This window comes from Stegodyphus dumicola, chromosome 9 (genome assembly GCF_044657685.1).
Source record: "Stegodyphus dumicola isolate Sdum_Otavi_A_Nest chromosome 9, ASM4465768v1".
Lineage (NCBI taxonomy): Eukaryota > Metazoa > Arthropoda > Arachnida > Araneae > Eresidae > Stegodyphus > Stegodyphus dumicola.
Window position 1 is genome coordinate 116,331,177 of NC_140776.1, and position 15,201 is coordinate 116,346,377.

At 31.1% G+C, this 15,201-nt stretch overlaps 1 protein-coding gene across 2 annotated transcripts in view; it reads right to left on the reverse strand.

The window, feature by feature from the left end:
- Window positions 1–14,910, reverse strand: part of LOC118188987 (uncharacterized) — a 116,171-nt gene extending 101,261 nt beyond the window's left edge. The window contains exons 1-3 of one of the 2 annotated variants that reach the window (XM_085823953.1): window positions 14,684–14,910; window positions 10,558–10,649; window positions 2,132–2,286 (exon numbers count right to left, since the gene is read on the reverse strand). In XM_085823953.1, coding sequence (XP_085680079.1) covers window positions 2,132–2,286; window positions 10,558–10,649; window positions 14,684–14,774 — 338 coding nt within the window. In that variant the 5' untranslated portion in view covers window positions 14,775–14,910. The remainder of the gene's footprint in view (window positions 1–2,131; window positions 2,287–10,557; window positions 10,650–14,683) is intronic. The other variant, XM_085823954.1, reaches the window with a different exon arrangement.
- Between the last annotated feature and the right edge of the window lie 291 nt (window positions 14,911–15,201).

Below are 15,201 nucleotides of genomic sequence, written 5' to 3' on the forward strand. Positions count from 1 at the left end.
GAGCTTGGCGAGTAAAAATGCAACGGGTTCTCTGCGGATGAAAACCCAAGAAAGGGACCCAGAGGTTATTGAAAATGAAAACATTTCGATTGACAAATTAGTCGGTATTCTCAACACAGCAATTATAGGACTTGAACAGCGGAACTTTGTAACTAAACAAGAAATTATGTCTGTTTAATAGAATTAAAGAAAAAGTATTATCACATGAAAAGAAGCAACTTACATTGAAGGAAATGTTTAATAAAGTAAACAAATAAATATTAAGCTTTTTCTTTTTGTAAATTTTGATACCCTTTAGATCATAATTGTTCTTTATTTCATAAATTACGGTTTCATATTTTTAATTTTGTAATTTCTGCATGCCATCTTACCAGATTTAAACTGATGATCTATAATCCGGAAAAATCGATAATCCGTAATCGCCGAAGTCCCGAGGAGTCCGGATTAACGACTTTTGACTGTATTGAGTATTGAGTTTCTTATTTACTATTGTTGAAAAGAGCTTGCAAAAACAAAAATCATAAAGAAATATTTTTCACATTTTTTTATATAGGAATTTCAGTGTATACTTTTTTAATTATAAGTAGTTGAAAGTAATTTGAGTTTGACAAACATGTCTTTAGATATAATTCCAAAAGTTACATTACCATATTCCAACATTTTTTATTATTCAAATTTTATACCAGAAAAATAAACACTTTTCAAATACAGATTTAAACATCCCTTTGGCAAAGTGTACTTTGCCAAAGAAATGCACAAATGGTTATTTTGTTTAGTCAAATAAAAAGTGGTGTTGATGATAAAAACTCCCACACAACAATAAGAAATAGTGGTAAAAATATATTTAAGGGTGCCCCTTGGCGATAATTGGCAGTATATGGACACCGAGTTTGTGCATATCTTTGTCTTGTTATTTTGGCTTTGCGTAGCGGCGATTTTTGCACCATAAATCAGCATTACAAATTAAAAATAACAAGTCAAAGAACTGCACAAGCTCGTTACCCATGTACACATTGACCTAGTTTCACTTAAAAAACCATCAGAGAATTGCACACTCCTTTAACTTTATCCATGTACACATCGATTTATATTCACTAAAAATTCAAAGGAACAGCCAACAAAAAATATATAATCTTAATAAACTAAATTTTAAATCAATGAAATAACATAAAGGAAATTCATCTTAACATTACAAAAAGGAAATATCCACTTACCTTATTTACAATTTCCTTTGTCTTCAGTCAAACAAAATTCCTTAACAACATCCAAAACTTCCTAAAATTACCTGAACTAGAATCTATATACTGGCGTCGCCACATAAATTCACAAAAATAAGAGTAAAAAATATCCTCCGTACTGCAGGCATCGTCCGACCATAGACATTTCCTTCGTACAACAGGACACTTATGGCAACTAAGTAAACCTTCATTTACACACCAGTCAATTAATGCTTTTTTTCCTTTCATTCCAAAGAGTACAGAAACTTCAAATTAATCTTACAACATTCAGTTCTTTGACCGTGTAAACCACAAAATAAGAACATATTTCTTGTCCAAAATCCGACACACCAACAAGCCTTCCAAATCTTTTCTCATCATTCAAATTCACTGCAATCAATCACCCAATTACAACATAAAAGGATTTCCATAGCATTCAGCTACTCAGGTTATCATAAATGAAACAACAACTTGGTGATAAATGAAATAACAACTTAGCGATAATCCAAGGGGCACCTTTCGATCTATTCTAATCAAAATAGTTAATTAAGTTCAAATGTAGTTTTGATCTTACTAGCTGTTATAGGGAAAAAACTGGCTCTGATTCTATATAGTGAGAACAGGATGTGCGATATTATGATATGTTATTACTCTTTTAGCTCAAAGTGGATTAAAAAAAAAGAGAGAGAGATTTCATAAGTACGTAATTTGAAAATGGCATTCCACTTCTGAAATACTTCAGTTTGCAGTTATATGCTTTTAATGAACTGAAGGTACTATGCATATCAATGTTTACATGAGAGGAGAACCATTTCATTTAATGAACTGAAGGTACTATGCATATCGATGTTTACACGAGAAAGGGAAAAAAAACTATTTCATTTGAAGCTAGAATAAATAATCTATTAACTTACTCCGATTTACCAGCACATTCTAGAAGCTCATTCACATATGCTGCAGTCATTTTATCTGATTCCACCAAATCCAATGGAGTTTCACCCATTGAGTTTTTTATATTTACATGAGCACCAGAAGAAAGCAGTGTTCTTACAATGTCCACATGATCCAACTTTAAATAAAAGCAAAATATTAAATCAGATTTACTATTATTAGTGCATATAATTTTATATACCACAGCAATAGTTAAGTGTAGGCATGCTAACTACATACTACAATTTAAAAGCTTTCCCACTGAAACCCACACAAAAGTTAATGTATTTTATTTTTATTACTACAGACTTGCTGATTTATCTATACCTTCATTTTCTTTTTGATAATGAACAGCACATAGACAAAGACTGTACATTTTCATTTTTTTAACAAAAATGCAGATTTTTGATAATATAAATTGAAAACTAACTTGTTGGTTCGTGAAGTTTTCATAAACTTTGCAGAGAGTATTAAGTTTGGAGTGAGAAATGTGAAAAAAATCAACTGTGCTCTATCAAAAATCAAACTGTGGATATTTTAATGCTAGCTGGCTCATAAGGACGCATATGAAAAAAACAAATGCAACAAATTTTTAAATTATGCTGCATATTGGGCATGAGTCCTACTTGGCCAAAATCAGGTGGTAATGAGCAATAACTCATAGATCCATTATATCTTAATCAGGTGCCAATGTACAAATTACTAGATTTTTTAACTCGGAAAACTACTTTCCCCAAAAATCAAATTACAAATTTTATAATAGCTAAATTAATGCACTAACCACTACACCACAAAAACACAAATAGAAGAAATGCCATAATTCTTTACAGCTTGCATTCAAGAACATAAATATTTAATACCTTCGCTAAAATAAATAATGGCCCATGGTGACACTGTCTACTTTAAATTGGCCCTCCCATATATGAAAATAGGACTTCAAAGATGTAAATCATTTAAAAGAAACTCTGCATGTTTCTTTAAAAGCGTACAATGCCTCAAGATAATTCTCAGATATTAATGGTTTTCATAAGCATAAGCTGTTTAAAATATCACAACACAAACACCAAAAAAAAAAAAAATTCAAATTCTTATCCCCATTTTATAAAAATAATATATAAAATAACACATATTGGAATCAAAAATAACTGGATTCTCATTGTTCTATTATGTCAATATATATAAATAATGTGCTGGTGCTCGTCACATATTATTTAATTTCATTCTTTTAAGTATTTTCAAATCTATATTAATTGCAAAATTATTAAATTTGGTAAAAGTATATTTATGGGTACCCCTTGGCGAAAATTGATTTTTGGCGGTACATGGATACCGAGTTAGTGCAATTCTTTGACTAGGCATTGAGCACGACCTTGACTTTATACATGTACACATCGACCTATTTTCACTTTAAAAAAATCAGAAAATTGCACAAACTTGCCATTGCGCACTTCCTTGATTTTGTCCATGTACACAACAATACATTTTCACTTAAAAAGTCTAGGTAAAAGTATATTTACAGAACAATTCTAGATAAAAGTATATTTACAATTCTAGGTAAAAGTATATTTACAGAACAATTCTAGGTAAAAGTATATTTACAGAACATTCAACTACTCAGGTTACCATAAATGAAACAACAACTTGGTGATAAATGAAACAACTTCTTTGCGATAATACAAGGGGTACCCTTAAGTCTACTCTAACTTTAGATTTTTACACTTGGATATTGTGAAGGTGCTTCAGCTATTTAAATGAAATTAGTTTGAGAGTTAAACTTTAGAATAATTTCTTATTTCTCAAGCTATTTAAAAATAATTGAACAGTACACAGAACAATACATTTTTTATATTGTTACTAAAACATAGCCTTATTATTAAAATAAAAATATTTCTTTCACTCAGCGAAGATACAGAGCAATCCAGAAAACAAAAGACAAAACTTACTTACCTGGGTAATGTGATGAAAACCAATAATCCGGAATCGCCGAAGTCCCGACGAGTCCGGATTAAAGACTTGACTGTATATTCAAATTAGGTTTTACAGATTCAGTGAATAAAAATTTTACATTACCCTATGATAATATTTTTTTTTTTTTAATTTTAATTTCTATAGTGTCCATATGGTAGCACTTTGTGCTAACTACGGCTACATGAATATGACTGGTAAAACACTCAGCCAGTTCAAAGCAACAGCTGACTCTCCTAAAAAAATTAAGGTTGATCTTTACATTATGGTAACTTTGTGATTTTTTGGCGAAAATTTGGCAACCAACTCTCCTACAGCAACCCTCTATTTTTTTTTCCCCGCCGCCATTTTGTCTTCACGAAGTAAAGACATGTTTCTTTTCTTTTTATCTACTGAACACTTCTTCCAACAATCTACTAGCCGAATTACACTTATGCTAGAAATTTTATCAAACAAAACTGCTTAATCATGACAAATATTCACTGCAAAATTGGGAAAAAGTTCACAATACCATACTCCTTACGCGTTTTTCAAAATAACACATACACATAAACCATGTACACGCCGACTTATTTTTACTTAAAAAAACATCCCAGAATTGCACAAAAATGGCATTGCGCACACTCTGCACTATATCCATGTACACTGCTTTTTTCTCATAAATTAAAAAAATTTCACGAAAATACATGACAATTTTCTCAATCTTTAAACCCGGTAAAAAGAACATATATGAAATTACATGATCGTGAAAAAGTATTTACCCTTTACAAATATCAACATTTCCACATATAAAATAAATAGAATATCCAAAAACTTTTACCTCTAAATCATCTATTACATTATTACACGTCACCAACGAATTTATACCGCAAGCATTACAAATACTTAATATCAAATATTTAAATTATTTCCATGCACGTTTATTTCAACTTAAACGTATACCAAATTCCTACAAACATAAAATTCACAAAATAACTATCATTTCATTAAAATATAATTAAATTCAAAAACACTACTTAAAATATAAATGAGCACATACATTAAATTAATAAAAATTACCTTACAATCCTAATTACTTTAAACTAAATCATTGTTAATAACAATTTTCCCAATAATACCAAATTCCTTTCCACCTTACATTTACAACAATGCATAAAAATAATATCCTCAAATAATTAAAAATACTAACTTACCTAATCTTCTTCAGAATCTTGATTACGTGGCGGATACACTTTTCTTCCTTCTGTTTCAGAATCTTTAAAATCATACTTATCTTTCAAAGCAAGATACCAGGTAAAATAAATAACATAATAAAACATCTTTATTTCTCTCTCGCACAACCTTAAAAAACATTTATTACTATCCTTTTCAATACCACTAAATACCCATTTCGAATTCACTTTAGTTACGGCCATGGGATTCAAAAATTCACAAACACTATTTCACACAACACAGAACAAAGCCAAATACAAAATTGCCAGATTTTTTCCCGATTAAAGAACAGTAATTCGTCCATTAATATCACATGACATATCCCATGATCTCTCATTTCCCCCACACAAAATAATGCGTAATCGGAACTGAGTACTGCTCACATTATTACCAAAGTCCCAGGTAGTAACCTTTATCGCCTCCAAAATGTCGCCAAACTATCAGTTACCATATTGTAAAGATCAACCGCTTTTTCATTTTGTAAATTTTGATACCCTTTAGATCATAATTGTACTTTATTTTATAAATTATGGTTTCATATTTTTAATTTTGTAATTTCTGCATGCCATCTTACCAGACTTAAACTGATGATCTATAATCCGGAAAAATCGATAAACCGGAATCGCCGAAGTCCCGACGAGTCCGAATTAACGACTTTTGACTGTATACCCTTTCCAAATATGAACATTTCCACATATAAAACAAATAAAATATCCAAAATCTTTTACCTCTAAATTATCTATTATATTATAAACGTCACCAACGAATTCATACCACAAACATTACAAATACTTAGTGTCAAATATTTAAATTATTTCCATGCACGTTTACTTCAACTAAAACGTATACCAAATTCCTACAAACATAAAATTCACAAAATAACTATCATTTAATTAAAATATAATTAAATTCAAAAACACTATTTAAAATATTAATAAGCACATACATTAAATTAATAAAAATTAGCTCACGATCCTAATTACTTTAAACTAAATCATTGCTAATAACAATTTTCCCAATAATACCAAATTACTTTACTTCCACCTTACATTTAGAACAATGCATAAAAATAATATCCTCAAATAATTAAAAATACTAACTTACCTAATCTTCTTCAGAATCTTGCTTACATGGTGGAATCTAGAATCTTAAAAATCTAGAATTCACTTTAGACAGCGCCATACAATCCCAAAATTATTCAACTCTACTTCACACAACACAATGAAGCTTAATACAAAATAATATACAGCTACAGATATTTTTCCAAATTCCCCCCTTTTCCGAACCGTAATTCGTCCATTAATATCACATGACATATCCGATGATCTCTCATTTCCCTCACACAAAATAATGCGTAATCGGAACTGAGTACTGCTCACATTATTACCAGGTAGTAACCTTTATCGCCTCCAAAATGTCGCCAAACTACCAGTTACCATATTCTAAAGATCAGCTGCAAATGATTTGATGAATGTGTACACAATACATGTACCTTCATAGGAAGCACAGGATGACGCTTAAGTACATACATTCAGTTACAGATTCATCAGTATGCGTATGTTCACTGCTCACAGCACTGAATACGTCCACATTCCACGGTCTAGCAGTTACTAAAGTTCTTCAATAATTCAGCTTGACAATTTTGTGTTCATTGAGTTTTTGTAATAAAAATAGTAATCTGTCATGTTTTAAAAGATGAGTACAATGTCGAAAACAAGCGTTCAGAAAATAAAAACATGCAATTTTAATACAGAATGGGAACAACAGTTTTTCTTTACAAATGTAAAATGTGTGTGCTATATACATCATGCAAGTGTGGCACTTCCAAAAAAAGGAAACATTGACAGGCATTTCAGAAACATGCATGGGAGTTTTGATACAGATTTTCTGTTAAAAACTGAACTGCATAAAAGTTAACAGAATTTAAATAGCAATTTATCGGACAACAATTAAGTTTTGTTAAACCCAATTCTATATCTAAGACCGGATCTGTTTAGTTAAAAGGGGAAAAAATTAAATAAAACAAAATTAAGGAGAGAATTACTATTAAGCCAAAGGTTTTTGTGAAAGAAGTCGATTTGGTAAAATCCTAGTATACGGTGCAGCCTTGGCGCGATTTTGAAAATTATCGCCAACACCAAAAATGATCCAAAGAATGTCTATATATATACTTGTATATAACATAGTATATACTATGTATAACTATATATATTCTTTGAATGACCCGTTTACTACTCATCGTATATGTCGCGTTTTTATTGCTCATCATAAAGTCGCCAAATCCCGTGTGCACCGAATACTAGGATTAAACCGTCGATTTCACACCAATAAGCGTATCAAAAATGCATTGTATTATTTTAACGGAAAAATACAAAAATAATGTATGTCTCATGTAGCTGAATTTTTTATTTTAAGTTGAAATAGATATTATTTTTTAATTTGGTTGATCTTTACAATATGGTAACTGGTAGTTTGGTGACATTTTGGAGGCGATAAAGGTTACTACCTGGGACTTTGGTAATAATGTGAGCAGTACTCAGTTCCGATTACACATTATTTTGTGTGAGGGAAATGAGAGATCATGGGATATGTCATGTGATATTAATGGGCGAATTACGGTTCTTTAATCGGAAAAGGGGGGAAATCGGGAAAAAATCTGGAAATTTTGTATTTGGCTTTATTCTGTGTTGTGTGAAACAGTGTTCATGAATTTTTGGATCCCATGGCCGTAACTAAAGTGAATTCGAAATGGGTATTTAGTGGTATTGAAAAGGGTAGTAATAAATGTTTCTTTATTACTATATCTACTTTCTTTATTACTATTCTTCTTTAAGGTTGTGCGAGATAGAAATAAAGATGTTTTATTAAGTTATTTATTTTACCTGGTACCTTGCTGTGAAATATAAGTATGATTTTAAAGATCCTGAAAGAGAAAGAAGAAAAGTTTATCGGACACGTAATCAAGATTCTGAAGAAGATTAGGTAAGTTAGTATTTTTAATTATTTGAGGATATTATTTTTATGCATTGTTCTAAATGTAAGGTGGAAAGGAATTTGGTATTATTGGGAAAATTGTTATTAGCAATGATTTAGTTTAAAGTAATTAGGATTGTAAGGTAATTTTTATTAATTTAATGTATGTGCTCATTTATATTTTAAGTAGTGTTTTTGAATTTAATTATATTTTAATTAAGTGATAGTTATTTTGTGAATTTTATGTTTGTAGGAATTTGGTATACATTTTAGTTGAAGTAAACGTGCATGGAAATAATTTAAATATCTGACACTAAGTATTTGTAATGGTTGCGGTATGAATTCGTTGGTGACGTGTAATAATGTAATAGATGATTTAGAGGTAAAAGTTTTTGGATATTTTATTTATTTTATGTGTGGAAATGTTCATATTTGGAAAGGGTAAATACTTTTTCGCGATCAGGTAATTTCATATATGTTCTTTTTACCGGGTTTAAAGATTCAGAAAATTGTTATGAATTTTCGTGAAATTTTTCTAATTTATGAGAAAAAAACAGTGTACATGGATATAGTGAAGAATGTGCGCAATGCCGGGATGTTTTTTTAAGTAAAAATAATCGACGTGTACATGGTTTAGTGATATTTTAATTAAATGATAGTTATTTTGTGAATTTTGTGTTTGTACGAGGGCCATCCAGGAAGTAGATTACGTTTCCGTCTGTGTCCGCTAGGGGCGGGGCTAGCGCGGCCATCTTGGGGTCAGAGCGTTGCGCAGCTCAGTCTGCATCTAGCCGTGCTAGTGAGAGGTTCGTGCTGTGCTCCGTTCAGATACTGTGACGGTTTGAAATGTCTGCGTTAATTGAAAATCCCGCGAGCTGCGAGGTGCGCTCAGTAATAAGGTTTCTGACTGCAAAAAACTGTAAACCGATAGAAATCTATCGGCAGCTTCGTGAAGTGTATGGGGACAACATTATCACTGAAGGTGGAGTGCGTCAGTGGGTCATAAGATTTCAAAATGGCCGAACCAATGTTCACGACGAAGATCAAAGTGGGAGACCCAGCATAGTGACCGCCGAACTTCTCGAAAAAGTCGATGCTAAAGTCCGTGAAAATCGAAATTTCACAATAACGGAACTTTCTTTGAATTTTCCACAAATTTCGCGAAGTTTGTTGCACGAAATCATCAGCGAAAAGCTTAGTTACCACAAGTTTTGTGCAAGATGGAAGGCAAGAAGAGGTAACGAAGTGGTTGAAGGCGCAGGCGGCCGAATTTTTCGACGAAGGAATTTCCAAGCTCGTACATCGCTATGATAAATGCCTTAATTTGTATGGTGACTATGTAGAAAAGTAGTATTTGAGTGTGGCTTTCATCTGTATATAATAAAATTTGTTTCCTATACTTTGTTTATTTTTTTATTCCAAAACGTAATCTACTTTCTGGATAGCCCTCGTAGGAATTTGGTATACGTTTAAGTTGAAGTAAACGTGCATGGAAATAATTTAAATATTTGATACTAAGTATTTGTAATGCTTGCGGTATGAATTCGTTGGTGACGTGTAATAATGTAATAGATTATTTAGAGGTAAAAGTTTTTGGATATTTTATTTATTTTATATGTGAAAATGTTCATATTTGGAAAGGGTGAATACTTTTTTGCGATCAGGTAATTTCGTATATGTTCTTTTTACCGGGTTTAAAGATTCAGAAAATTGTCATGTATTTTCGTGAAATTTTTCTAATTTATGAGAAAAAAGCAGTGTACATGGATATAGTGAAGAGTGTGCGCAATGCCATTTTTGTGCAATTCTGGGATGTTTTTTTAAGTAAAAATAAGTCGGCGTGTACATGGTTTATGTGTATGTGTTATTTTGAAAAACGCGTAAGGAGTATGGTATTGTGCACTTTTTCCCAATTTTGCAGTGAATATTTGTCGTGATTAAGCAGTTTTGTTAGATAAAATTTCTAGTATAAGTGTAATTTGGCTAGTAGATTGTTGGAAGAAGTGTTCAGTAGATAAAAAGAAAAGAAACATGTCTTTACTTCGTGAAGACAAAATGGCGGCGTGAAAAAAAAATAGAAGGTTGCTGTAGGAGAGTTGGTCGCCAAATTTTCGCCAATAAAACGCCGCCAAGTTACCATAATGTAAAGATCAACCTTTAATTTTTATAAAGTATTTATGAATAAACGTACACTCAAGTTAAAAAAATACTAAATAAATAAATAAAAACAGAACATTACACTGATTAAAAATAACTTTACCTTCGTAGCTAAATGCAGAAGTGTCCCATAAGCACTGCATAATTCTCTTAAAAGTTGCTCACATGATAAATTTGTGCCATGAGGATTTGAACCTAGAATTTAATAAGTAATCTTACAAAACAATCTTTTCATTTATCATTCTATACAGTTACATAGATTAGTAGATACAATTAGTGAATATGATAAATTTTAAAAAAATACATACACAAAAAAATAAGCAAATGCAAAAATTAGTTAATTATGCAGATAAACTAATAAAAGATTGGAAAAAATATGTCAAGTGGAACAAAACTTGCAAATAAATAATAACAAATCTCGGCTGATCTTTGCAATATGGTAACTGGTAGTTTGGCGACATTTTGGAGGCGATAAAGGTTACTACCTGGGACTTTGGTAATAATGTGAGCAGTACTCAGTTCCGATTACGTATTATTTTGTGTGAGGGAAATGAGAGATCATGTGATATGTCATGTGATATTGATGGACGAATTACGGTTCTTTAATCGTAAAAGGGGGGAAATCGGGAAAAAATCTGGAAATTTTGTATTTGCCTTTATTCTGTGTTGTGTGAAACAGTGTTCGTTAATTTATGGATCCCATGGCCCTAACTAAAATGAATTCGAAATGGGTATTTAGTGGGATTGAAAGGAGTAGTAATAAGTGTTTCTTTAAGGTTGTGCGAGATAGATGTAAAGATGTTTTATTAAGTTATTTATTTTACCTGGTACCTTGGTGTTAACTATGATTTTAAAGATCCTGAAACAGAAATAAGAAAAGTTTATCGACACATAATCAAGATTCTGAAGAAGAATAGGTAAGTTAGTATTTTTAATTATTTGAGGATATTATTTTTATGCATTGTTCTAAATGTAAGGTGGAAGTAAAGTAATTTGCGTAAACGTGCATGGAAATAATTTAAATATTTGACACTAAGTATTTGTAACCATTTGTAATGAAGTAAAGGTATGAATTAGTTAGTGACGTTTGTAATATAATAGATAATGTAGAGGTAAAAGTTTTTGGATATTTTATTTATTTTATACGGGGAAATGTTCATATTTGGAAAGGGTATGTACTTTTTCGCGATCAGGTAATTTCATATATGTTCTTTTTACCGGGTTTAAAGATTCAGAAAATTGTTATGAATTTTCGTGAAATTTTTCTAATTTATGAGAAAAAAACAGTGTACATGGATATAGTGAAGAATGTGCGCAATGCCGGGATGTTTTTTTAAGTAAAAATAATCGACGTGTACATGGTTTAGTGATATTTTAATTAAATGATAGTTATTTTGTGAATTTTATGTTTGTAGGAATTTGGTATACGTTTAAGTTGAAGTAAACATGCATGGAAATAATTTAAATATTTGACACTAAGTATTTGTAATGCTTGCGGTATGAATTCGTTGGTGACGTGTATAATATAATAGATGATTTAGAGGTAAAAGTTTTTGGATATTTTATTTATTTTATATGTGGAAATGTTCATATTTGGAAAGGGTATAAACTTTTTCGCGATCAGGTAATTTCATATATGTTCTTTTTACCGGGTTTAAAGATTCAGAAAATTGTCATGTATTTTCGTGAAATTTTTCTAATTTATGAGAAAAAAGCAGTGTACATGGATATAGTGAAGAGTGTGCACAATGCCATTTATGTGTAATTCTGGGATGTTTTTTTAAGTAAAAATAAGTCGGCGTGTACATGGTTTATGTGTATGTGTTATTTTGAAAAACGCGTAAGGAGTATGGTATTGTGCACTTTTTCCCAATTTTGCAGTGAATATTTGTCATGATTAAGCAGTTTTGTTAGAGAAAATTTCTAGCATAAGTGTAATTCGGCTAGTAGATTGTTGGAAGAAGTGTTCAGTAGATAAAAAGAAAAGAAACATGTCTTTACTTCGTGAAGACAAAATGGCGGCGGGGAAAAAAAAATAGAGGGTTGCTGTAGGAGAGTTGGTCGCCAAATTTTCGCAAAAAAAACGCCAAGTTACCATAATGTAAAGATCAACCCAAATCTCTTTTTCTCATTTATTAAATTTTTCTTCAATGTATAAATAAAAATACACATCTTTCTATGTAAATATTATAATTTTCTTGATAATGGATGGTGTTTCAACACTGATAAAGTTTGTAGCAGTGGAAAGAAATTACTAGAAATTATCTTCATCACAGATTACAGATGCTCACCAGTCATACCGAGTTTTCTCATAAATTTTCACCTGGGAAAAAAAAAAAGGCTGTTCACGCATAAATGTACTCCAAAACAAAGTGATTATTCTTAGTGCAAAAATTCCAAACTCAGTTACTTTTTGACACTTAAGAATAAAATTTAACAAAATCTATATTTCCATATCTTTGAATACAATCACACTGTAATTTAATTAGCTCCATTTGTAAATTTTCTAGTGTGTTATTTTTAACAGAAGTGAAAAAATAATGTAAACTCAGACTTCAAATAACTAAAATTTTAAAATCTCTGCAACAAAAATGAAATGTCTTTGCGGCCTGCCACCTTTGCATATTGACCTACAGCCTTAGAAACAACTGCAAATTGCACTAAAAAAATTTTATGTACCATTGTAATTATGATACCATTCCTTTTAATTTCTCTGAATTATCATTTCATTAATTTTATTCATATGCAAACTATATACGCTAAACTGCACAATTTTCATGTCATGTTTTATGAATTTTACCAGCACAGAAATGCCACAAAAGCCAACTGGAATATTTTCAGAATATAAAGGTGCTATCAATTAACCTTATAGCTCAGGATGGTTGAGAAACTTAGAATGTAGTGTGGGAAGCACTTCTGCAGAAAACCTGGTAAATATAAACAGCACCAAAAATAGCAGTGGTAGTTCAAACATTCAAACCCGATATTCAACTCATTTGCTTATTTAGAGGTAACAACCATTCCCTTTACATTCTTTTTGGTTCTTTAGATTGCTGCTCATAATTCTGCTCATTGTAGCATCACCCTCATCGGTCATCACGCTTTGACCATGTAATTTATTAATTTGTTTACCATCATTTTGTTTGATTTCCATGCTATCTTTTCTAATCTTTTTAAAATGAATAGCTGGAATTATTTTCATTTAATTAAGGAAGTTCTCAGAGACAGATGCTAGTCTGCAGTGGTGCATCTCAGAAGGTTTATTACCTTTATCGGAAACATCACAGTAAACAACAGATTAGTGGAGATTCTGATACCACTAATTAAGAAGCATATGGCAAAGGGCACAACTTTTATGACTGATTCTTGACAGATATAGTCATTCTTAGGCAGGCGTGGACCCAGTCCACAGAATCAAGCATGTGGCCTATGACAGTAAAATTTAAAAAAAAAAAAAAAAAAAAAAAATCTTTATAAGAAAAACCTATCTGATTAAATTCTCATATCCCTATTTCAGCGTGAAGTTAAACATAACAGCAAGGTCCATTCATAAAAATTTTGGACCCAATAAGAGAATATATCCTTTTAGGATAATACGTCTTCAGTAATTTACTTAATGGCACACATTTTTGAAAAAAAGGTCAGCCTTTTCAAAGGCCATTAAAATCTGAAAAAAGAAATAAAAGCATTGCTGGATATAAGTATACATGTTTTTTTTTTTTTTTTTTACTTTTATAATAATAGAATTAATTAGAAATCTATTTCAATAATAATACTAGCTTTTGGGGGAGGCTGAACTTTACTTATATATGCTTCACGCTTTTCTACCAACCTGAATTCAATCATTTTAAATAGCATGTTTAACCAGCTAATTTTGAATTGCATATGGTTAATATTATGCCTTTCTGTTAAATGAATTTAACTGTATTAGTTATATTTAACAAACTAAATTTGATTTAATATGTTAAATCAGCTAATTTTGTTAAATTTAATTTATATATGCTTAGTATGGCAGTTTTCGGATAATGCACTAACTACCGTCTTAAAATCCCCCTTAAATATCAAATGAATGGCCTAAGAAAACCGAATCTAATACGTAACATTTATACAATATCCAATACATTTTTTTTAAATTCTGTCATTACAAAGATGACTCCTAACTACATAAAGCGAACAACTAATATATAAATACTTAATCATGTTACATCTTTATAAAAGAGAGTTCTTACCAGTTTCATACATAGATAAAAGAGTCCGCACGATATCAGTCCGTCCATTTGACACGGCAGTAACTAAGTTATCTAAAATTTCTCTATCCATAATCACATAAACATATAGACACAAAAAAAAAAAAAAAAAATACTAATTACACAGCTTCCACATGACTGTCTAACCAGAACCAAATGTTTTTAATATGCACACAGGCAGTAAAAATAAACAGCTGTCCAGTTGTGCAGCAAATACCTGGGTCTTTCTGCCTGATGAACAGCAGCATCTTGTTCTGATGTACAGTAGGTTGTTCTCCGAACCTTATCCCAGAAAAGGGCCAGAATCAATTTTGAAGGGTTACATCATGAATTTTGGAAAGATTTTATGTTTCATTGATCAATGGTCATGTGGTGCAGCAACACTAGAAAGGAACTACTCGCAAAGGTCATTCACGTTGCAAGTGATTCTGGTCTGGGAAGAGAGAGGTGCGGGAACTCGGTACGCAAAGAACGTCTATAAACAGAATACATATTCTTTG